The 22,067-nt window shown below is 54.4% G+C and overlaps 2 protein-coding genes across 3 annotated transcripts in view; both read right to left on the reverse strand.

Annotated features, from left to right (window-relative positions):
- LOC111929205 (gamma-aminobutyric acid receptor subunit beta-4) overlaps positions 1-14,931 on the reverse strand; it is a 73,139-nt gene extending 58,208 nt beyond the window's left edge. For both annotated transcript variants that reach the window (XM_023926713.2, XM_023926712.2), the window contains exons 1-2: positions 13,187-14,931; positions 8,471-8,559 (exon numbers count right to left, since the gene is read on the reverse strand). In XM_023926713.2, the coding sequence (XP_023782481.1) occupies positions 8,471-8,559; positions 13,187-13,266 (169 nt within the window). In that variant the 5' untranslated portion in view covers positions 13,267-14,931. The remainder of the gene's footprint in view (positions 1-8,470; positions 8,560-13,186) is intronic.
- On the reverse strand, positions 14,925-19,039 carry LOC147650508 (uncharacterized). Its single transcript, XM_086850245.1, has 2 exons — positions 17,412-19,039; positions 14,925-17,229 (listed from the first exon to the last, which is right to left on the reverse strand). The coding sequence occupies exon 1, from the start codon at positions 18,987-18,989 to the stop codon at positions 18,078-18,080; it is 912 nt and encodes a 303-aa protein (XP_086706371.1). The 5' UTR covers positions 18,990-19,039; the 3' UTR covers positions 14,925-17,229; positions 17,412-18,077.
- Between the last annotated feature and the right edge of the window lie 3,028 nt (positions 19,040-22,067).

Below are 22,067 nucleotides of genomic sequence, written 5' to 3' on the forward strand. Positions count from 1 at the left end.
TTTTAGGGGATGAACAATGCAGGTATGTAAAGCTGCTCTGATGAACAGCTCCAGGCTGGTGGGAATATATTTTGAGTAATCAAAAGGACTTCTACTAATGGATTTTACACTCCTTTCACATTTTGCTTTCAGTGGCAGTCCCTTGAAGGCAAGTTTATGGCAGGAATAATCTCAGAAATGGTGAGTGTTACGCAGATGTTTGTCAAGGAGGAACATGGGTCCAGGTGATGTGGCAAACATCCTCCAGACAGGCTACAAACATCAATCTGCTTTTAGTCAGTTAATTAATTAACAAGTATTGGAATTATTCTGCTAATGGGTAACTCGAACGCCTTGCATTCTGATGTAAAAAATCTGTGACTAAGGGTGCAGGCAAAATTCCTGGAATAAAAGCTTAGTTAAAATGCTGATGACATCTTGGTTATAAAAGAGATCTCTGAGGGGTTCTTGCTAGCCCAATGCCCTGCCATGGACTGGAAGAGCAGCTGTGTCAGGGCCTGAGCAGAGCTGCAGAGAGAGACTGCACCAGCCAAGGTGGAAAAGGAAGGAGAAGGGCAACCAGATTCATTTATCCCGCATAATGGCACTATGGGCATGAGGCTCAATGTCTCCAGTTCCAGTGGAAGTCCACTGGAATGGATGACAGCAAAACTTTATGTTCCCCACTGGGAATTCTGAAAAGCAGGCACACAACTTGCTCAGACACCCAGGGTCAGTGCTGGGCTGAGATTCAGGGGAAATCATCTCCACTGCTATCTTCTCCCAAAACTGCCTCCACTGCTCTGTGCCAGAGATCCCTGTCTCGAAAGGAGGATAATAAGTGTGGCCACACATGAATGCACAAGGGTGTTCAGTGTGCAGCACGAGGTTCACAAGCTCTGTCACACTGGAGGAAGGGACTGGTCTAATATCCTAAAATACTGCCCTCAAGAACAAAATCAGGAGGAAAGCAAAACGGATGGAGTTTAGGTGGAAGGATGCCCACTGCTGAATGGATGTTATGGACCCAGTTCTTAATTAACCTGCCCACAGCATCCTTGCTTTTCCTTGGTTGATAGAGGATGGATTTGCAGGAGGGCAGGGCTGACAGTGGGGTCCCTGCCTGCCCTGCAGTGAGTGAGGGGGAAGCCCACAGGACAGGGAAGATGTTTTTGTGTCTGAGCCCTGTTTTTCAGGACTGGGGGTGTCACAAGTTCCTGCATGCTCTGTCCTACCCAAGCCGCCCGAGCTCACGGATTTCGGTGAACTCTGCATGTCTCTCTCTTGGGGCGCTGGGGCTGAGCACTCACAGCTGTGGCTGAAATCAATCAGAGCTGTGCTCCAAACAGGCAGTGGCTGGCTCCAGTGCTGCTGAGCATCCTGGAAAAAATCCCATCCTCACTGGGCACCCCTCAGCAGGGGATACCTTTGGCTTCTCGGGGGAGAGGTGTGAACACACTCCTGCTGTACCGGTGTGCTTGACAGCAGTCATAAAAACAGCTGATGCTGTGTGGAGAGCAGCTCTGAGCACAGAGCAGCCAGCAAAGCACAAGTCCAAGATGGACTTTGGGTGCTCAGTCCCAGGCTTTGCACCAGACAATCACCTCAACCCACCCCAGTCAGCTGCTGTGGCCACCTCAGCTGTCCCCACTGCCATGTCCCCAGCCTGCCCGCTCTGCAGTGAGGGGAATGAGAAAAATCAGCTCCATGTGTAAATGGCAGCTTGGTGTGCTCTGTAGGGCTGTTCAGGAGGAAGCAACTCCTGGACCTTGCCTCTGGTGCACCCTCACAAGGGAACCAAATACAGATCCCTGGAGAAACCCCAACTCTGGCTTTTTCTGAAGTCTTGTGCATCTGACTTTGCAGCCTCCGAGTCCTTTTCGCAGCATGTATTTCGTATAAAAAGAGCAAAGTGAAAAAAATAGAAATTCCATCATGTGGCAATGTGTTAACATCCACATATGTCCCAAGAAGGACGGGATCCTTTCATTTCCTGCCACTTCAGTTAATGAAGTAAGACACAACAGCAGGAGGTTGTCATCTTCCTTCTGGATTAGCCCTAGAGAGGATGTGACCCATGGTCTGGAGCCAGAAGTCACATAAACTGGGGAGGAAGCGAGGGCTGCAGAGCTGCAGCCGGTTTTACTGACCAAGAATGGACTTTTTTAATGCTCTTTATTCAGGAAGGAAAGTGGGACTGCTGCCCTAGTAGGTATCCACCTTTCCTTTGGCCTTGAGTGACACTGGGGTTTACAGACTTTCCAGACGGCTTCTGTCTGTCCTTCCTCAATGAACTCCCTTCTCCAGATCCACAATTAGCCCTGTGCTTTCCAACCCAGAGCTGCTCTTCTGCCCAGCCACAGTGTGGGGACAGAAGGGTGGTGTTTCCTGGTGGAGTCAGGCTCTGTGAAGCACAGCATTTCAGGTTCACCCCTGCCCAGCTCTTGACAAGCCCTCCTGCGGGCACGGAAGGAGCTGTCCCTGGTGGGACACGAGCTTTCCTGCTAAATCTCAATTCCCTGCCCCAAAAGGGCTGGCTCAAGGCATCTCAGGAAAAAAAAAGAAGGAAAATTGAACCTGGCTGCTCTGAGGTTTAAACATTTTTTGTCACAGAAGAGGAGGGGAAAGCTGAGAACTAAAACCTAGAAGGACAAGTGAGCAGTTCCTGTGGCCCCCCAGAATGGCAGCCCAAAGAGCAGCACGCACTGCTCTGTTCCAACCCCACAGCCTGGTCCTCCTGCAGCAGCATCACTGCTCTGACATACTGCCCCGGCAGCAGAGGCAGTGGGGACACAGCCCTTGTGCCAGCCAGGTCTCTGGTGACACCAGGGACCCACCTGCTCCACATGCACAGGGGCCAGCCCTGCAGTGGGTGCTGCCGTTTCACCCCCCAGCATTTTAGGACAGGGATAAAAAACAAACCCCAGCACGTACACGACTTGGCTCGTTCGCAGAAATTTCTGAATAATTTTTTCCTTAAATTTCGTGCCCCCCCCCCCCCTTCAGAAATCCAAAGCAAGCTGGCTGCCTGGAAAAAAACACCACCATGCAGTGGAAAACAGGGACGTTTTTGGGAAGGCTTTAACAGTACCAACAGCCTTGACCATGGAAGAAACCAAATTCCCATTCCTTCCAGCACAGGACCACTAAAAGCTGCTGTTTCCCAGGCACACGGGGCTGGTGGGCCAGGGAAATAACACAAGCCCCCCATGCCCTGCTGCATCTGTGGCAGCCGGTGCAGCCACTCAGTGTTGGAGCCTTGAACCACTGACGATGCTTCACTGCAACACTTTATGCATCAGCAATCATTTATTTTTACAATTCTGGCTTTCAGAGTGATGCTGTTACACAGGGAAAGGCTGAGGATTTCACCCCCAGCTCCACTGAATTTGGAGTGGCCGTTGAAGAAGGAATGCTGGGGAATAAACAGGACATGGGAGCAGGGCTGGGTGCCCAGGAGGGTGGAAGTGTGATGGAGCAGAGAGGCTCTGAGAGCAGGAGGGGCAGGGGACAGGAAGGAGGAAGGCCAAGCTATTGCAGCAAAGAGGGGTTTGGATATCCCAAAAGAGGGTGATGAGAGCTGGGAAGCCTCATCCATGACACAAAGCAGACGAGGAGCAGGACACAGGCTCATTTCAACCCAAGACTCCTTAAGTGCTAATTTTCCTTAGGGAAGTTTGAATTCAAAATGGGGCAGGGAAAGCTGCTGGATCCACAGACATGAAAACCCAGGATTTACTGTGCGATCCCAAGGGCTTCATAGTCATTCTGTTTTCACCAGGCATTTCCAGACACTTGCATACCCCCCAGGAGAAACACCAGGAGCCCTGCACTCCAGGAGGGCTGGCAGCAAGAATTAGAGTTTGCCCTCACCTTGCTTTTGGCTACCAAGACCTGCAAATCATGCTGGAAAACCATAAAGAGCCATCTGCTTGGAACTCTTGCAAAGTTTTGGGCTGGAAACATTGCACCAACAGAGAGCAGCTGAGTCACTGAGCTCAAGCGGGATCTTCCTGCCATTCCTTCATTGCCTCCTTCTCTACCCTGGGGCAATATGATCTTAGTTTGCTTTCTTTTCCTTTTTATTTTTTTTATTTTTTTTTTCTCCTATGGAGCTAATGCTTCTGAAAGTGAGTGCCTAAGAGCACTTACCAGAGCCAGGGTGCTGCTCTGAAAGCTCCCTCCCCACGGCTCTGATTCCCAGACATTATCTGCAGCTCTCCCTCCTCACCAGCTCCTAACCCATGGACATCCTGCTTGCCTCGTGGTGTAATTAATGTGCTATTCAAATCACCCCCCAGACTGTCCCCAGCCCCCAGGGCCAGCTGGGTGGCACCCACCTGTGATTTGATGTCCCTGTGAGAACACTGTGCTGTCCCAAAGAGCAAAACCCTCTCTCTGCATTCTTGCTGCTCTTGCAGTACCAGGACAAGGATCTCTCTCTCAGAGGCCTGGCTCCATCTTGCTCCTCCCTGCACATCGCTCCTGAGGGCTGCTCCAGATCCAGGCCACAACCCTGCCCAGACCCTTTAGACCTGTTTGCCATGACCCCACTCCTGTCCCCTCAGTCCCAGGCCCTCTCCTGTACCTGTGGTCCCCTCACGTCCCACCCTGGCACTGTCCCACACCTCTCCAGCGTGCTGTGACGCTCCAGGGCCTGGAGACCGAGCTGTCCCTCAGGCTGCCCCCACCTAACTGGGGTGGCTTCCCCGTGGAGTTGCTCCCAGATTTTTCCATCATCTCCTCACAGCTCCAGCTTTCCCTTTCAGTGTCCCCCCACTCAGCCGAGCTCCCCAGGTGAGCTCCCAGCCCTCATTGCCACGCACCACCCCTGAGAGCCGGCCTGCTCATCGGCCTAATGGCTTTCCAAGGGGCTGGGAGAGGGAGGAGAGCGAGTGCCTGACGCTTCTCAGCCACTCAGCTCGGCCCAGAGCTAACGAGGCATCTCAAAATTAAAAAGTGAACTGCAATCCCCAGCAGGCCTGTCCTCCTTTTGGCATTAGGCGGAGTTCTCTTTCTCTTTTTCTTTTTTTAAAAAACAAAAGAGGACTGGGGAGCTGTGAGTTGTATTTGGAGCTGTGGAAGCACCCCATCCTGGGCAGGGTTGGGGTGCTGGGATGAGCCTTGGGGCTCTCTTAGACTGTGAGGGGCAAGAACTGCCTCACCATGGCAAGTGGTACATGGGAACAGGGAACATCCAAAGGATCCCAGCTCCTCCTGCTCTGCAGGCAGGAGTGGATGGAGGAGGCACCCCAGGACGTGGAGGTGGGATGCTGTGAGGGTGGGGACACTGCAGGGTGACTGCCACTGATGTGGGGGCAGGATGGCAAGAAGGAAACAACTCTTCTGCAGGAGGGAGGCATGGGGAAAGCAGGCAGGAAAGAGCAGGGAAGGGAGGGAGGGAAGCCAGACTGCTTCATCACATTTGTGGGTTGCTTTTCTCCTATGGGAATCTGTCTGGGAAGGACCTTGCTGTGCCCACACCCCCACAGCACTGGCTGCTGTGACCTTCCTGTCCCCACAGCCTCATCCTTGAGCCACGAAGAGCTGAAGGCTCTGGCTTTAGAGGCACAGCTCACCCTGGTTCATGGGCAGCTGAGTGGTAGCTGCTTTGCTCCAGTCCCATCCACTTGGGCAGGCAGCTGCCTGTCCAGCCAGACCCCCTGGTCACTCTTGACCAGCTCTGAGACAGCTCCAGGACCTGCCTTCAGGGCACAGGGCTCCCAGCAGGACATGCCACCCCTCCAAGGTGCCACCCTGGCCATTCCCAGCTCGCCCTAACCAGTGTTCCCAGTATGACAGCACAGCAGAGGGGGTTTACACCCTTTGTGCCCAGCTGGAAGGCAGAGGAGGGGTGGCAGGACAGCCCAGGTGGAGCACAGGGCAGTCCTGGAGAACAGCCCAGCCCTCAGGATACTGGAATTGAGCTCAGTCCAGCCCCACACATCTCTGGGAGACAGCAGGGCTGCACACACACAGCTCCCAGGGATTTGCCCAAACTGTGCCTGTTCCACAGAACATCCAGAGCAGGAAGGGACCCACAAGGATCATCCAGTCCAACTCCTGACCCTGTCCAGGACACCCCAACAACCCCAGCTTGTGCCTGAGAGCAGTGTACAAATGCTCCTGGAGCTCTGGCAGCCCTGGGGACATGACCATTCCCTGGGGAGCCTATTCCAGGTTCCAGTCACCCTCTGGGGAAACAACTTTCTCCTGAAATCCAACCTGAGCTTCCCCTGACACAACCTCATGCTGTTCCTGTGGGTCCTATGGCTGTGGCAGCTGTACACCACTTACTGGGGAGAGCTTCACCCTCTCCACAGTGGGATTGTGAATGGATCAGGAGCCACAGAGGGTTAGACGTGGCATGATCACACTGGATTTCACCTAGAAATGGGCTTCATCCAAAACCCCAGAGAACTGCTGAGCTCTGGGTACAGCAGAAACTTCCACCCCTTTCCCCTGGCCTTATACACCAACAGTCTCCAGCTTCCAGACTCTTGTGTCAGCCCAGCTGGAAATGCTGCAGGAATTTTGCCTGGAGAAGCTTGGCCTTGGGGGAAGGAGCCAGGGATGCTGATAGTTTGGGCATCTCATGAGCACCAAGGTGCTTCCCCCCAGGACCTTGAGTAAAGGGAGGGACAAGAAAGGGTGAAAGGCAACAGTGAGGCAATTGCAGGGAAGGGGGTTATGGTCATAATTCTATTTCTTTGCTTGAGTGAGGAGAAGTGCAGCTTGCACTTTGGGAATTCAGAGTAAAATCAAGTCAAATGCCACGGTTTCCCAGCCCCATCCATCCTGCAGCCCAGGAGGACGCAGTGCCTGCCGAGCCCAGCCTGAGCACCGCACAGATCTGGCAGGGTCAGCAGAGCCCTGCACTGAAGGAAGGGCTGGGCCCTGTCCTGGACACCCTGAGGGCCTGGAATCAGAAAACAAAAGCTGCTGGACCCCCAGCCCATGGGTCCCTCTGCACCGTGGCTCTGCGTCACCTCCTGCCTCGCTGTCACAACCACTGCCGTGCCTTTGCACCGTGCTTCTCTTCCAGTTTTATGTCATCTCCGCGGCTCTCCCCCTCATAAAATGTGACTGCACCAATTTCTGTGATCGGGGCTGGCCAGGTAATAGGGACATTTCATGTTTGCCGGGCAGAGCCCTTAAATCAAAGCCAGCCATATCCCATGTCCAAAGGAGAGAGGGAAGATTTGGAAGCCCTGTTTGCCTGCAGAATGCTGCATCCAAAGTGTCTCCCTGCTGCTCTGGGTGACCTCCCAGGTGCTCCTGAGCACTGCAGAGGGATGGGCATCATCTCCTCCCCGAGCCCTCCCTGAGGCTAGGGTCCAGCAGCGCTTGGTGCTGCCTCCTGAGAGCCCCTATTCCACCATAAGGAGATGAGGGACAGTGTTTGTGGGGATGGAAGGGAGTGTCTGCTGAAGGGTACGGGGTGGTCAGTGCTTGGGGCAGGGCTGGGTGAGGTGTAGGGAAACCAGAGGTTTAGAGGAGAGATGGGTTTGGTCATGGGAAACAGCGATACACTGTGGGGTGCCTTCAAAACCTGATGAAATTACTGAGGATATTCCTCCACTCCCAACATCTAGGAACTATGGATCAGCCCTGTTGGGAGAAAACTGCTCCCTTGAGCCAATAAGTAATTGTCCCTGGCCTCTCTTCCCCCTGAGAGCACAGGAATGAACCTGTTTCCCACCAGGGAAACAGTCCTGTGCAGAGGGACACTTTGCCGTGTAGCTGTCCTCCTGTGGGCTGAGCATCATCTCCTCATGAGGAGGAAATAGCATTGCCCAGAAAAAGACTTAAACCAGCCAAGCTTGGCAGACTGAGTTCAGAATCCTCAGATCCCCCTCCCTGTGCTTTTCCAGTGTGTGCTCCTCTCCAAGAAATGGACCTCAGCTGGACCTGGGAACACAACAGTGCCCAAAGATTTTCCATATTTCATCCCCACCAGGCTCTTGTGATTCTCCTGCTTGCTCGCAGGACCCGAGGGAGGAATTGAAGATCCTTGCACCTCCTACTGAATGGCAGTCAGGCCACCAGCTCCCCAGGGAATATTTTATGCCTCACTGTTGCTGAGGGAGCAGCTTTGCAGGCCAACCAACAGCCCCGCCAGCAATCACCTCGACCCTCTGCAGGGAAAAGAGCCAAAATATCTGGCACTGAGAGCAGAAATGGAGGAGGCATGACTTGTTGTCTGTGATGGAGGGAAGCTTAGAGCAGAGGAAAAGCGAGTTGTCTCTGTTGTGGCAAAATATCCCCAGAAACGCCGCAGCATGGACAAGGCAGCTGTCTGCAGAGATGGTGATGGTGCAAGGAGAGGAACAAGAGGGAGGAGAAGGAAAAGCAGGAGGGGTGAAAGAAATGTGAGGGAGAAGGTCATGAAGGTGTGAGGGCTGGGGTTGGAGGTGTCTGAGGGAGCACTGCCTGCCAAGGGGCCAGCACAGACACAGACACGCCTGCCCGCGGCCGGCCCTCACCGTACCTCCAAAGTCAGGCCTGAGGCGGACGTCATAGCCCTTCAGCAGTTTGTCCACAATCTCTTTCACCACAGAAATATTTCCAGTGGAGGGGCTGAAAGACAAAAGAAGAGAGTTCTCATCATCCTGTGTGACACCAGGGGTCCTGGCCAGGTACCTCAGCATCCTTCACACCCCAGAACACCTCAGCCATGGGCAGAGCCTCTCTGCTCGTGTTTTCTGTCCTTGGCCCAGCTCTCAGCCCCCCCACCTGCCCACAAGCCCCACAGAGGCTCCTACCAGGGCTCCTAAGCCACCCTGGGAGGTGCTCAGAAGTCTCAGCAGTGTTTTGGCTCCTCTCCTGCAGCTCACCCTGACTCCAGGGCACCCCAAGCTCCGTCCCTTGGTATCTCTCTGGTGTGAGCACCTCATTGAATATACCCTGGCCACTGACCACACATTTGGGGTCTTCCCTGTGTCTTGCCCACAGAGGGGTGCACACAGAGGCAGAAATTGTCCTTTTTGCCCCCCAGGTTGTGCATGGGGCAGCTGCAGCCTCTCTCTTGCAGGTCTCACTCCCCTTCCTCAGCCAAGCTGGGCTCTTGCTCCAGGTCTTACATCACCCAGCACAAACTTGGCGTGTCCCAAGGGCCCCACTACACAAGTGGCCCCCACAGGCACCCCAGTGCAACCTCTGCTTCTCACTGCACCCAGGGGTTTCTCTGGGTTATTGAAGCAAATGAGAAAACAAAGCTCCTTTTTCTCCTACAGCCTCAATGTAGGGCTGATCTTTGCCATGTAAAAATTCAGTTTCTGTCACTCAGCATCACTGTGAGTCCTTAGCAGCGCAGATCAAGAGGCAGAGACAGGGAAGAAGAGTCCGTCTTCCCCTCTGTGTGCCAGAGCAGCAATCCTTTTCCTCCCAGCCCTTTAACCTGTGCACAGAGGGGGCAGATGTCCTCCCCAACACCAATCAAGCCGCTCCAGCAAGAAGGGATTTCCTTCTAAAATCAGCCCAAGGGCCAAACCAAAACTGAAGGTGGGAAACCAGAAAGCAGGGGATGCTAAAAATACTGGACCTATTCATTGCTGCGGGGTATATCAGGTTTTGTGCCTGAATACCCAGCCTCGGTGCCACCCTCGTCCCCTGCTTTGCATGAGAATAGAGACCCTGCCGGTGACAACTGCTGCTCTTTGCTGTCACCCACCACAACAGCATGTCTCCCTGTCAACACCGCCTCCCACATCCATCCCAGTCAACCTGGAAAGCTGCACCACGGCACTGCCTCTGCCTGCCAGCCCCGTGCCTGGCTGGACACCAGGGCATGTCCGTGTGTCTGCACACACATACAGACACACACACACACAGACACACAGACACACAGACACACAGACACACAGACACACAGACACACACACACACACACACAGACACACACACACACAGACACACACACACACAGACACACACACAGACACAGACACACAGACACACAGTGCACACACAGACACACACACACACAGACACACACACACACAGACACACACACATACAGACACACAGACACACAGACACACAGACACACACACACACAGACACACAGACACACACACAGACACACACACACACACAGACACACAGACACACACACACACACACACAGACACACAGACACACAGACACACACACACAGAGACACACACACACAGTGCACACACAGACACACAGACACACACAGACACAGACACACAGACACACAGACACACAGACACACACACACACACACACACACACACACAGACACACAGACACACAGACACACACACACAGACACACAGACACACAGACAGGCGTGCTCTCCGGGCTGCACCGACGGTGTAGGGACTCCCTGTCTGTGCACAGACACAGGAGAGCACGGGGTGCACCTGTGTGTGACTGCGTGTGAGAGCATTCCAGCCAGGGCTGGAGGGTGCTGGAGGTGACTGGAGGTGACTGGAGGGAGCTGGAGGTGGCTGGAGGTGGCTGGAGATGGCTGGAGGTGACTGGAGGGAGCTGGAGGTGGCTGGAGGTGGCTGGAGATGGCTGGAGGTGACTGGAGGTGACTGGAGGGAGCTGGAGGTGACTGGAGGGTGCTGGAGGGAGCTGGAGGTGGCTGGAGGTGACAGTGGGTGCAGACCTTGGCGTGAGATGAGGTGCTGGGCTGTGGACACGATTTGTGAGGAGCACAGAAGCAGGCATTTGTGGGCTCCTGAGGCTGGGTTCCCTGGTGCCCAGACTCTCCCTAGGGCTGTGGGTGGAAGCATGTAGGACCACCTGGGAGCCTGGGCAGCTCTCAGGGCTCTGGATGTGCAGGAATTCCTCAGCAGGACAGGGATGTGCAAATGTGAGACAGCACCCAGCTCTGGTGCATGGACAACCAAGGAGCCCTTGTGCTGGCAGGGGAGGGGGTCTGAGCTGCACTCCTGAGTGTGCTCCTGAGAGGGATTCAGCTCCTCCTTGCACGTCTTTAATCACTGTGAAAAGGCCAGAGAGGTGTGCGCAGGTGGGCACCTTGGCAACACCGTGTCCAGGCTTGCAAGGCCCACCTGCATCTGTGGATTTCTCTGCAAGTGTGTGAGGTTTTGCAGCATGCAAAGCACAGTCCTGTCACTGAGCATTCAGAGTGTGCACCAGCATTTGTTCATATCTAGACAGCCATTCCTAGGTACACAGATTTCCATATTCATAATATGGACACTGTGCGTTTCTCGGGGGATCAAGACACCTCTGCTCGGATTCCTACAGTGCATAAAGTCAGGAATCAGCGTTTACCCCATTAATATAAGCAGGGAAATTGAGGCAGAGACAGTAAACAATGTGTCAGAGGCCCTGCAGAAAGGAGCAGAGTGGGAAGAAGGCCATGGGGACTCTTTCCTCCTCACCAGCTACAAGTTGGCCTAGTGAGGGAATAAACCATCATGATTAAGGACAAGGTCTTTTGCCTCCCAGTGCTCCCTCTGATCCAAAAAGCCACATCCCTCCCTCTGAGGAGGTTCATTTGCCCAGCTGTGGGTAAGCAGCTGCATGCCAGTGCTATTCCTGGCAAATGTGGGTCTGCATCCGCTCGGGGAGCACATACAGCCAGCCTGTGATCTGAATTCTGGAGCGCTGTGCCCCTGATTCTGTGTCAGCGGGCATGTGCTCTGCATATCCACGTACACTTGCAGCCAAACATCTCCATACCAGCACCCCGTGCTGCTGGCTGGGGTGTGTAGGAGTAGCTGGAGGCTTGTGCACATGGAGAGTGTTTTGTCTCCGAGCTGTGCACAGATACACACGCAGACCGTGGGTGAAAACAGCGCTGGACATGCAAACGCACATGCCAGGACACACGTCAGAGCAAAGGGGGCTGCTGCGGGCTTTAAATGTCACACGTTTGCTTGGACAGTGGCTCCCGAGCAGCCTGCGTGTGTCCCCACACAGCGGGACCACGCATGAATGGTGTGGGCAAGGTGGGTGCGCGCCTGCGCCCCTGCGTGTTTATAACGCTGGCAACACAAACCTGGGCACCCTCAGCCCTGCCAGGACCTTCCTGTGCCTGTTTATAACGCTGGCAACACAAACCTGGGCACCCTCAGCCCTGCCAGGACCTTCCTGTGCCTGTTTATAACGCTGGCAACACAAACCTGGGCATCCTCAGCCCTGCCAGGACCTTCCTGTGCCTGTTTATAACGCTGGCAACACAAACCTGGGCACCCTCAGCCCTGCCAGGACCTTCCTGTGCCTGTTTATAACGCTGGCAACACAAACCTGGGCATCCTCATCCCTGCCAGGACCTGCCTGTGTGTGTTTATAACAGAAACCTGGGCACCCTCAGCCCTGCCAGGACCTGCCTGTGTGTGTCGGGAAGGCGCTGCTCCCCGTGCACGGCTGGCAGGGAGATGCCACCGCTCCCCCCGGCAGCGCCAGGCACAGGCGCACCTGCCCGCAGGTGTGCGGAGGGAGGGAGGGAGGGAGGGAGGGCAGCAGCAGGCAGCGCTGCTCCCGCGTGTGAAAGCGGCTCCGGAGCGAGCAAACAGGTGTGTGCTCAGCACACCTTGGCCAGGCTGCATGGGCGCCCGCAGCTCCGGAGCGCCGCAGGCGGAGCGGGCGGGGGATGCTCGGCCCCCGGTGCCACGCCGGGCAGGTGAAGCTCCGGAGGTGAGGAGCGACACCCGGGCGGGCACGGATGGCTGCGCACACGCAGGGACGGATCCGGATGGATGGCAGCCACAGAGGAGGGTGTTGCGGGTAAATGTGCTCGGAGGCACGGCCGTGGGCATCGCCCCCGGAGCTCCGCAGAGCCGCGGCTGTGGCACGGTGACACTCGGTGCCCGTGTGGCTGCGTGTGCGGGCTCAGGCACGGCCGAGGCAGCCTGTGCCGGGTGCGTAGCGCAGCTCCGGGGCTCCTGCGGGCACCGTGTTCCACAGCAAACCCCTTCTCTGGCCATTTTCCCCCGCTGTGGGGAGGGGGACACGCACACACGCTCTGCGAGGTGGGCTCCGTCCGCAGCGCCTGCTCCACATCGCATGTAAGAGCATCCCTCCTCCCCTAGAACGGCACGGGCTGGGGAATAACAATAGCAGGCGGCAGGGGAAAGCGATTTGGGGAAAGAGCCCCCTCCCCTTTCCCACATCCAGCTCGATGGAGAAAACCCCAAAGAAGACAAACAAGCCCTGTGCCAGCCCCCCTGTCCCTGCAGCCTGGGATCGCAGTCCTTACCTTTGCGCACAGCAGGCGAGACAAAGAGCTGCTAAAGCAGAGACAATTCCACTCAATCTGTCTGCCTGAAATGTCCACATTTCCACAAAGACGAAGGATGAAAAAAAAAATCTTTGCAGGGGAGGGGAAAGAAAGATGGATCTTCTGAAATCCCCCTCCAAAAAAAGGGGGGGAGGGAAAAAAAAGAAGCCGACCCCCCCCCCAGTTAATGATTTCCTAGATAAAAAGAATAATGAAAAAAAACTAAAAAATGAGGGGGAAAAATACCCCCTCGCTCCTTCAGTGCCAGTCAAAGAATTCGTTTCTTCTTCCTTTCAGCATCCTCTCAACAAGAGACATCCTCTGGCAATGGAGAAAATCCCAAGAGAAAGAAAAATAAAATGCCCCAAAATGGGCTCAGCAAAATGTGAAATCGAATCTCACAGGTACGCGGCAGAAGAAGAAGAAGAAGGGGAAAAAAATTAAAAAAGGCAAAAGAAAAAAAGAAAAAAACCAACTCAGTGTCCCCTGAGCACTCCACTTGGATTATTTTTCCTCCTGCTCTTTTGCCATCCGGTTCTGCAGATGTTGCATGGCTCCTGCTACCCACCTTCAGAGAGGAGGAGGAGGAGAAAGAGCCTGTGTGTGTGTGTGTGTGTGTGTGTGTGTGTGTGTGTGAGAGAGAGAGAGAGAGAGGGAGGACGTGTGAATTTTCGAGCAATATGATTTTATTCTGGATTTTACCTATTTGCTCCCCCTTTCCTCTTTATTTTCCGAGGGGGGGAAGGGGAAGCCACCCAGCCCCACTGTGCAGTTATTTTATTTTAGGGAAATCTCGGGCTCGTCACTTGGGAGGTTTGGGGCTTTTGTGAAATGGATAAAAAGAAAAAATAAAAATAAAAAAAGGAAAAGCAAATGGAGCCCGGTAAATAATAATAAAAAAAATACATATATGCATGTGTAGAAAATAAATAAATCCCTGTCTGTGGCAAGCGCTGCTCTCGCAGGGAGGGCTGGATGTCTCCCTAGTGCTGTTGCCGCAGCTCCTGTGGAGTTTTGCTGCTCATTGCAAAGTCACAAGAGGAGGGGAGGAGAGAGGGAGTTTGTGGTTGGGGAGGGGGACTCTCCGGACAAATTGGGATCCTGACGTCATGGCTGACAACATTAACCCCTGCTGGCTTGCAGAGGGGGCTGAGGAGCATTTGTGCTGAGGTGGATTTTGGGGTTTTTTCCCCGGGGGGGTGGGCACAGGGAAGATGAAGGGAAAGGTGATGGCATTTTGGCAAGCGAGGGGCTGTGCCTGGGCAAGAGCGGCTCGGCTGCGAGCGCTGCTGGGTGCTGTGGCTGCCTGAAACACTGTCATCAGCACAGGCTGAGCTTCCTCCTGCAGCCACAGAGATCAAACCTAAGGTGATTTACTCACAATGTCTCCATGCCACAGAGCCCAGGGGCCTGGTGGCCTCCTCCTGGGGCACTGGGGGAGATCTGGAGGCTCTGGTGGGGCTGGACACTCCCCCAGGCTGGGGAAGCCCAGCTCAGGAGGGATGCTCAGCTCTCCCTGAAGGATTCATACAATGGAGTTAGTGGGAAAAGGGAGCCTGAACTTGCAGAAATGCTGCTGGGGATCAGCTTCTGGTGCTGGGGCTTTGCCTGCTGGAATGGTAACAGCCATTGAAATTGTCACGGTCTCCTGTGCACCAGCTCTGATCTTTGTCTTAAAAATGTAATATAATTAAGGAACTCTACATCAGGCATGCAGTAATGTACTACCAGGAAGGATTATTATTTTTTTTCCCTAGGAAAAAGAAGAGATCCAGCAACACTCTGAAGGCAGAGCAGAAGCCATGGCTCAAGGAGGAAACATCTGAGCTCTCACCACCCTGGACGGGATCTCCTCCGCACCTGCCTGACAGCTCAGAGCAGCCCCTCCCAGCAGGTAAGTCCTGGTTTACACCTGTGTGTAGATGGTCTCCAAAGCCCTCTGGGACGAGGGGGCAGAGCAGATGTGTCACTGCAGCTGGGCAGGAAGGACCAGGTCCAAAATGCCTCTGAAGGGGCACAGGGAAATGTCCAGTGGCTGCTGGGCAGCTCCTCTGTCCTGCCCTTCTCTGCAGGGAAATCTGGGAGCATCCTCATCTCTGGGCTTCCTAAAGCTCCTCTCTCTCATGCTGGACTTGGCTCTACATGGTTTCCTCATCAGAGGTATGCCACAGATCCTGTGCTCCCAAACTCCTTCTCCCAAAAAGTGTGGTGGGGAGTGACCTTTCTGAAGAGCTTCTCCCTGGCAGGCCAGGCTGGGCTGTTGCAATGCAGAGACATCAAAGCAAGGAAAAGCTGAGTGGTGTGCTGGGTATCACTGCAGGGAGGTCCTGGGGGCAGTGAACCTGTGGGGCTTGTGGGGACAAGGAAGATTTGGGGAAGGTTTAACATCTACAGTGGGGCTGTGCTGGAATGGGAGGGGAAAAGATCTCACTTACTGCTGAGGCTGGTGGGAAAGGTTCTCTGCTTGGTTTAGTGCCCAGACCACCCCTGCTTGATCCAGACTTCTACAAATTAAGCTCAGAGCAGTGATCTCCACTGCCTTCCCAAAGACCAAAGCAGGTAAGTGTCACTTGTCACATGCCAGTGAATGTGCCTGCCCCTGTGGAGTCAGGGCCATGCTGCCAGTGGGCTTTCACTGCAGGCCACTCACTGTGGCTCCCACGGGGAGTCCAGGGTGCAGGGAGCTCACCAGGACCTGGCTGTGGCTGGTGATATTTCACTGCATCATAGCCCAGAGCAAGCCTGTCTGCCTGGGCCCCCTGAGCTGGCCAACCACTGTGTCCTCAGGATGCTCCTGGGCTTCCACAAGCAATTCCTGCTCGGTCAACACCCCCAGGAGCTTGTGGCTCCCTGGTTCCTGTGGCTGAGGGCTCCATGGGAGGTGGGCCGAAGCTATAGGGTTTCTCCACAATTCTGTTGAGGAAGAGGAACCAGCCCAGCAGATCTGGTCCTGCAGGATGTCCCCATGTGCCCAGGATGAGCTGCCTTGGTGCCATCAGGTGCTGGCTGCTGTACAGGTACAGCATTCACCTCCTCTGCTGCTGCCAGCGCACAGAGCTCCTGACAGCAGTGACTTTCTGAAGCATTTATTCTGATTTAAGCTGCTGGGCACCAGGGAGGAGCTCTTGGGGAGATGAGAAGCATTTGCCTCTGGGCACCAGCGGCCCCATTAAGCCCTGCCTGGTCCCTTCCCTTTCTGGCCCCTTTGCTCTGCTCCCTCCCACCAGCTATGATTGCATGTTACTGGCAGGAAAGGTAAGTGAAAAGCAAATGTCAGAGGCATACATGAAGAGGAAAAATTATGCTCACAAATGGTGACATTTGTGCTTGCAAGTTCACCCAGTCGGGAGCAGAAACCGTGTCACATGAATTATCCGACCACTCAGCCACAACGGGAAACTTTGGAAAGCTTGGCAGGGAATGCATCCAAAGGAGCTGTTGTGTCCTACCTGGAGCCACGTTCTGGAATAAAGGACTGCTCTGGAGTTAGTCACCCATCTCTGCTGGGTCTCATGAAGGCTGGTGGAGTAAAACGTGACCATGCTCGCTGAGGGGTTTGTTCCTTGCCCTGCAGAAGATGGGCATCCTTGAGCCCCTCCCAGAGCCCCAAATGCTGTGTCTCCCTCCCCTGCTGGGGGCTGTCTGCTCTCCAGTGATGGGTTTTTCTGAAGTTCACATTCTGATCCTGCAAAGGTCTGTGAGAGCCTGCTGGAGATGCCTCACCCTTGCAGAGGCCACGGAGCATCGTGTTTGTGGCCATTTGCTGCCCTCCACTATTAAATCACTCATTTTCACTCTTCTCTTGCTTGCTGCTCTGCTGAAAGCTCCACACCCTGGCCTCTCTTCTCCTGTGGCCACTGCCCACTGCCCACTCCAAGTGCTGCTTTTCCCAAGGGCTTGCCATCAAGGTGAAAAATCTCCCTCATCCTCTCTCCCAGCCAGCTGGAGAGCAGGCTCTTCTGTCCAGCCAACAATTCCCAGAAGAAGATGGTTGTTCTTCTTAAGCAGAAAAAGGATGAGAGCTGAGAAAGCAAGAGAACTTTTATAAAACCAGAAATTTAATGGAGGTCCTGCAGAAAAGGAGAAAATACAGTCTTGGAGCTGGCAGCTCTGTGCAGAAGGTAGAAAACAACCTGAAAGTAAATGAAGTGCACGTTATGAGGTGGAAATAGAGACAAGCAGAGGCAAAGAGGAGTTTTCCCACCTGATCTAGAGGACAGCCTCTGTCTCCTGCTGTAGCTGCACCCAGGACTGAGCTCACCAAGCCAAAGAGCCTTTGCAATTCCATTTCCAGGTTCCTGCAGGAGAGGTTTTCCTCAAGTTATCCTACAGGACAAAAGCTCCATCATCCCCACCAGTGCCATCTAAACAGCTTCAGGTGCTGGCAAGGAAAGGCCACAAGTCACAGACCCCTTGGACTGGCGGGGCTGACAGCTACCAGCAGCTGCTCAGGCAGCTGTGACTCCTGTTCTGGTGACTCTGCATCCTCTGATTCACAGATGCCTCCTCATGTGTTAGCCCAGGAGCCCCTCTCCGTGGGCACACCATGTGCTAGATGTTATAAATTCCTGAGGAGATGCCTCAGAGTGCGTTCACAGGGCTCCCCATCTTTGTTCAGCTAAAGATCCTTCACCACTTTGCAAGGTAGCACAGACTGGTCCAGAGTAAGTGGAAATGTCGGCCATTCTTAGGAACTGTGAATGGAGGAGCTGATGAGCAGAATTTGCCTGCAGTCCTGTGTCCTCTGTGCTCAAATCTCTGTAAGTAGAGCAGGGAAAGTGTGGTGGGAAGGAAGAAAGGATTGTCCATGGGTGCATGCACCACCTCCCATTCCAGCCTGGTTTTAAGCTTAGGAGGCTGCAGACAGCGTTTAGTCTGGGCTTTCCTTCACTTGAGAAATGGTCTGGCAAGCAAAGGTCCTCTGGTTAGGAGAGTGCAGAAGTGCTGTTGATGGCTGTTGGTGGCTGTGGCTGTTGATGGCTGTTGATGGCTGTGGTTGATGGCTGTGGTTGATGGCTGTGGTTGATGGCTGTGGTTGATAGCTGTGGTTGATGGCTGTGGTTGATGGCTGTGGTTGATGGCTGTGGTTGATGGCTGTGGTTGATGGCTGTGGTTGATGGCTGAGGTTGATGGCTGTGGCTGTTGATGGCTGTGGCTGTTGATGGCTGTGGTTGATGGCTGTGGTTGATGGCTGTGGTTGATGGCTGTGGTTGATGGCTGTGGTTGATGGCTGTGGTTGATGGCTGTGGCTGTTGATGGCTGTGGTTGATGGCTGTGGCTGTTGATGGCTGTGGTTGATGGCTGTGGCTGTTGATGGCTGTGGTTGATGGCTGTGGTTGATGGCTGTGGTTGATGGCTGTGGTTGATGGCTGTGGTTGATGGCTGTGGTTGATGGCTGTGGTTGATGGCTGTGGCTGTTGATGGCTGTGGTTGATGGCTGTGGTTGATGGCTCCGGCTGTTGGTGGCTGTGGTTGATGGCTGTGGTTGATGGCTGTGGTTGATGGCTGTGGTTGATGGCTGTGGTTGATGGCTGTGGTTGATGATGGCTGTGGTTGATGGCTGTGGCTGTTGATGGCTGTGGCTGTTGATGGCTGTGGTTGATGGCTGTGGTTGATGGCTGTGGTTGTTGGCTGCGGCTGTTGGTGGCTGTGGCTGTTGAGGTTTAGTTCTCGTGTCTACAAGGAAAGAACACCAGTCCCAACACCACAGCCTCCCCCTGCCATGCACAGACACCCTGCAGGGTGACAGTGACAGTGTCCTGAGCCTGTGGCACAAGGACATCCTGCTCCAGCCCCACTTGAGGCAGGTGATGGGGAAGGTGGGTGAGGCAGCTCTGCAGGGCAGCCTGGGGCTGACACACACCCCCAGCAGAGCTGTGGTGCCAGGGGAGGTGTGAATCCATCCCTGTGTGCCTGTTGAGGGATGCAGAGCCCCAAAGCTGTGAATCTGTATCTGTCTGTATCTGCCCTGGTTGATTTTATCTTTGCATTTCCATGATGGTGCTCAGGAGGAGCAGCGATGCCCCTTGGGACTGGCATTCCTGACTGGCAGGGTGAAGGGCACAAGGCAAGGAAAAGTCCTTTAGCCCCTGCAGACAGTTAAGAAGCGCCAAAAAACACCTTCCTGCTCGTTATTGTTAGTGATGGGATCTGTTCTGATACTGAGGGCTGGGCCCATGTCCCACATTAGGCCTTCCCATTTCAGAGGGTTCTGCACTTCTTGCTCCTGGGGATGTTCCTTCCCACCTGTGCCAGCAGAGGAGGCCCCTTCTGAGTCAAAGCTCCTGGTCTGAGTCACTGAGCTACAACAGAAACATCTGGAAGCAGCAGTGGGATGGATGACAAGGATCTAGGTAAAAAAATCTGCTCCTGACTACCACATGGAGGTGTGGATGGTTTTATCTCCTTTTCCTCCCTCTGGCCCCGCAGCTCTCCTGTTGTAGGGCTCAGCAGCAGCACCCAGGAGGAATGAGGAGCTGAGAACCCCAGCTGCTGGTCCCTGCTGGCTGCAGGGACAATGTGTTCCCGGAGCAGGTGCCACCAAGAGCCCTGCAGCATCCACCACCACCTGCACAGCAAGGACACAGCAAAGGTGACAAGGTGTCCCTGGGGACACCTGCACTCCATTCAGCCTCAGGGGGTCAAGCCCAGGTCTCCTGCAGTCCTCCTCTGTGTTTATCCCGTGACCAAGCTCGTGGTGTGTCCACAGGCAATGCCCCTTGCTCCAGGTCATGGCTGGATTAAGTTGAACAGGACTGGGTCCAGCAGTGACCCCTGGGGAGCAGCAGCAGTTACAGGCTCCAGCTGGACTCTGTGCCACCATCAGAACCCTCTGAGCTCTGCCACTCGGCCACTTCTCAACCCACTGTCCAATCTCAGCTTCTCCATCTCCCGGGCCTCACCACGAGGATGTTACAGGACAGTGTCAGGGACTCTGCTGAAGCCAGGGCAGACAGGAGCCACTGCTCTCCCCTCCCCTGGCACTCATTCCATCCCCAGAGCCCATCACATTCCTCCAGTGTGATTTCCCCTTGCTGAGCCCGTGCTGGCGATTCCTGGTAACCTTCTTTTCCTCCACATGCGTGGAGATGATATTCAGGATGAGCTGTTCCGTAACCTCTCCAGGGATGGAGCCCAGGCTGACTGGTCTGAACTTCCCTGGGTCCTCCTTCCTGCCCTTTTTGAGCACTGGAGTGACTTGGCTTTTCTCCAGGCCTCAAGCCCCTCTGCTGTTCCCTGTGACCTGTAACTGTGATGAGATTATGGCTCTGTGACCACACAGAGATCTCTAAATCTTCTTGTTTATCCCCCATGCCGTGTGCATTGGAGCAGAGGCATTTCAGAGAGCTAATGGAGCCTGAAAGTTCCCAATAAAGGGCACCAGAGGATCCCCTAAGCTGTCAGTCCACACCTTTCACCCCATGCCAGGGAGCTGCTCTGCTCAGTTGCTTCCCTGGAGCAGATCAGGATCCCTTTAACATGTTCTGGTCTCCACTGGTAGTGCCCCATTCCCAGCTGGGAGCTTTCTGACTCCCCAAATTTGCTCTCCCTCAGTTTTGACCTGAGCCAACCAGCAGGCTTCTTTCTGTGATGGAGACACTCGAGTCCAGCTTTTCGTGTGGAAATGCAGGGGGACAGATGCAAAATGTGCTTTCTGAAGGCATATCCTGCTTTGGGAGAGGTGTGCTTCCTTCCTCTAGCACTCCTCCTGCCTGGGACAGGGCATTTCAACACATTCCCACTGGGAACACGATGTGTGCCCTCCTTGGCTCAGCATTTCATGTGGGATAACTGATGTGTGCTTTCCCATGGTGCTAAACCACTGCAGTGGCTGCAGGAGGCTTTGGCTGACAGCTCTAAACAGGTGGCTGAGCGCTGAGTGACTTTTATGACCCAAAAAGGGTGATAATTGTGCCAAAATTAGCTCTCAGGAGTGTTACATGGCTGTCATGAAAGGCCATTTGTACATTCTGGGTTGGGAGACAGTGAGACGTGTGTCCTGCTCCTGAGATAGATCTGACAGTCCATCAGCCCGCTGACAACAAGCAATCTCGGGCTGTGCCTCAACTTCTGGAGCCATTTCAGCCTTTGGAGTTGTGAAAACAAAACTCCTGTGTAATTCCACAGCCCTGTGCAGTCTGAGGGTGGGACAGCTGTTAAGCAATTCCCTGTGGGAGACAAGGATCGTACCAGGGTTTCCCACCACTCCAAGTGGGGCTGTGGACAGAGGGAGCCACTGCCTTCCAAGAAAACTCAGTGTGTGACTTCCCAGGTGCCAAACTGGCAGATAGGGAGGCAAAGGGAGGAGCTGCAGCAAAGCCAGTGACCACTGGAGACCCCTCAGACCTGCCAGAGAAGCAGGTGAGGTCCTTCTCTGGAAGAGCAGGAGAAAAACCCCCTATGTCTGCAGTTTGTTTGGGAGCTTGGGAGTGAAATCCATGTGATGCTGCGTTGCCTGGCAACAGGCCAAGAGTGATGGAGCACAGGGCAGGTCTTCTCCAGGCTGGGGAGCAGCAGCTCCAGCCACGGTGGCTGCCTGTGCCTGTGCAGGGAGCAGAGGGAACAGGGAGAGGCACTTGGAACGAGGACACAGTCACAAAAACAGGCAGAGAACCAAGAGGGAGATAGAAGTCTAACTGAGGGTAGGGAGGAAGAGAGAAGTCAGGGAGTGGAAAGGGAAAGGAGAGCCCAGAGAAGACATCTGGCCACTCAAGGAGCTGCAAAGGCTCCTGGCTGTCACCTCCCAGGGACAGCTGCTGTCTCTGCTCAGCTGCGTCCCAGCTTTGACAAAGGAACCACAGGAAAAGGCAATTTTCCTTTGAGCACCTGAAGTGATTCCTCACCTCTGAGGGATACCCAG

Source organism: Cyanistes caeruleus, chromosome 14 (genome assembly GCF_971803275.1).
Source record: "Cyanistes caeruleus chromosome 14, bCyaCae1.hap1.1, whole genome shotgun sequence".
Lineage (NCBI taxonomy): Eukaryota > Metazoa > Chordata > Aves > Passeriformes > Paridae > Cyanistes > Cyanistes caeruleus.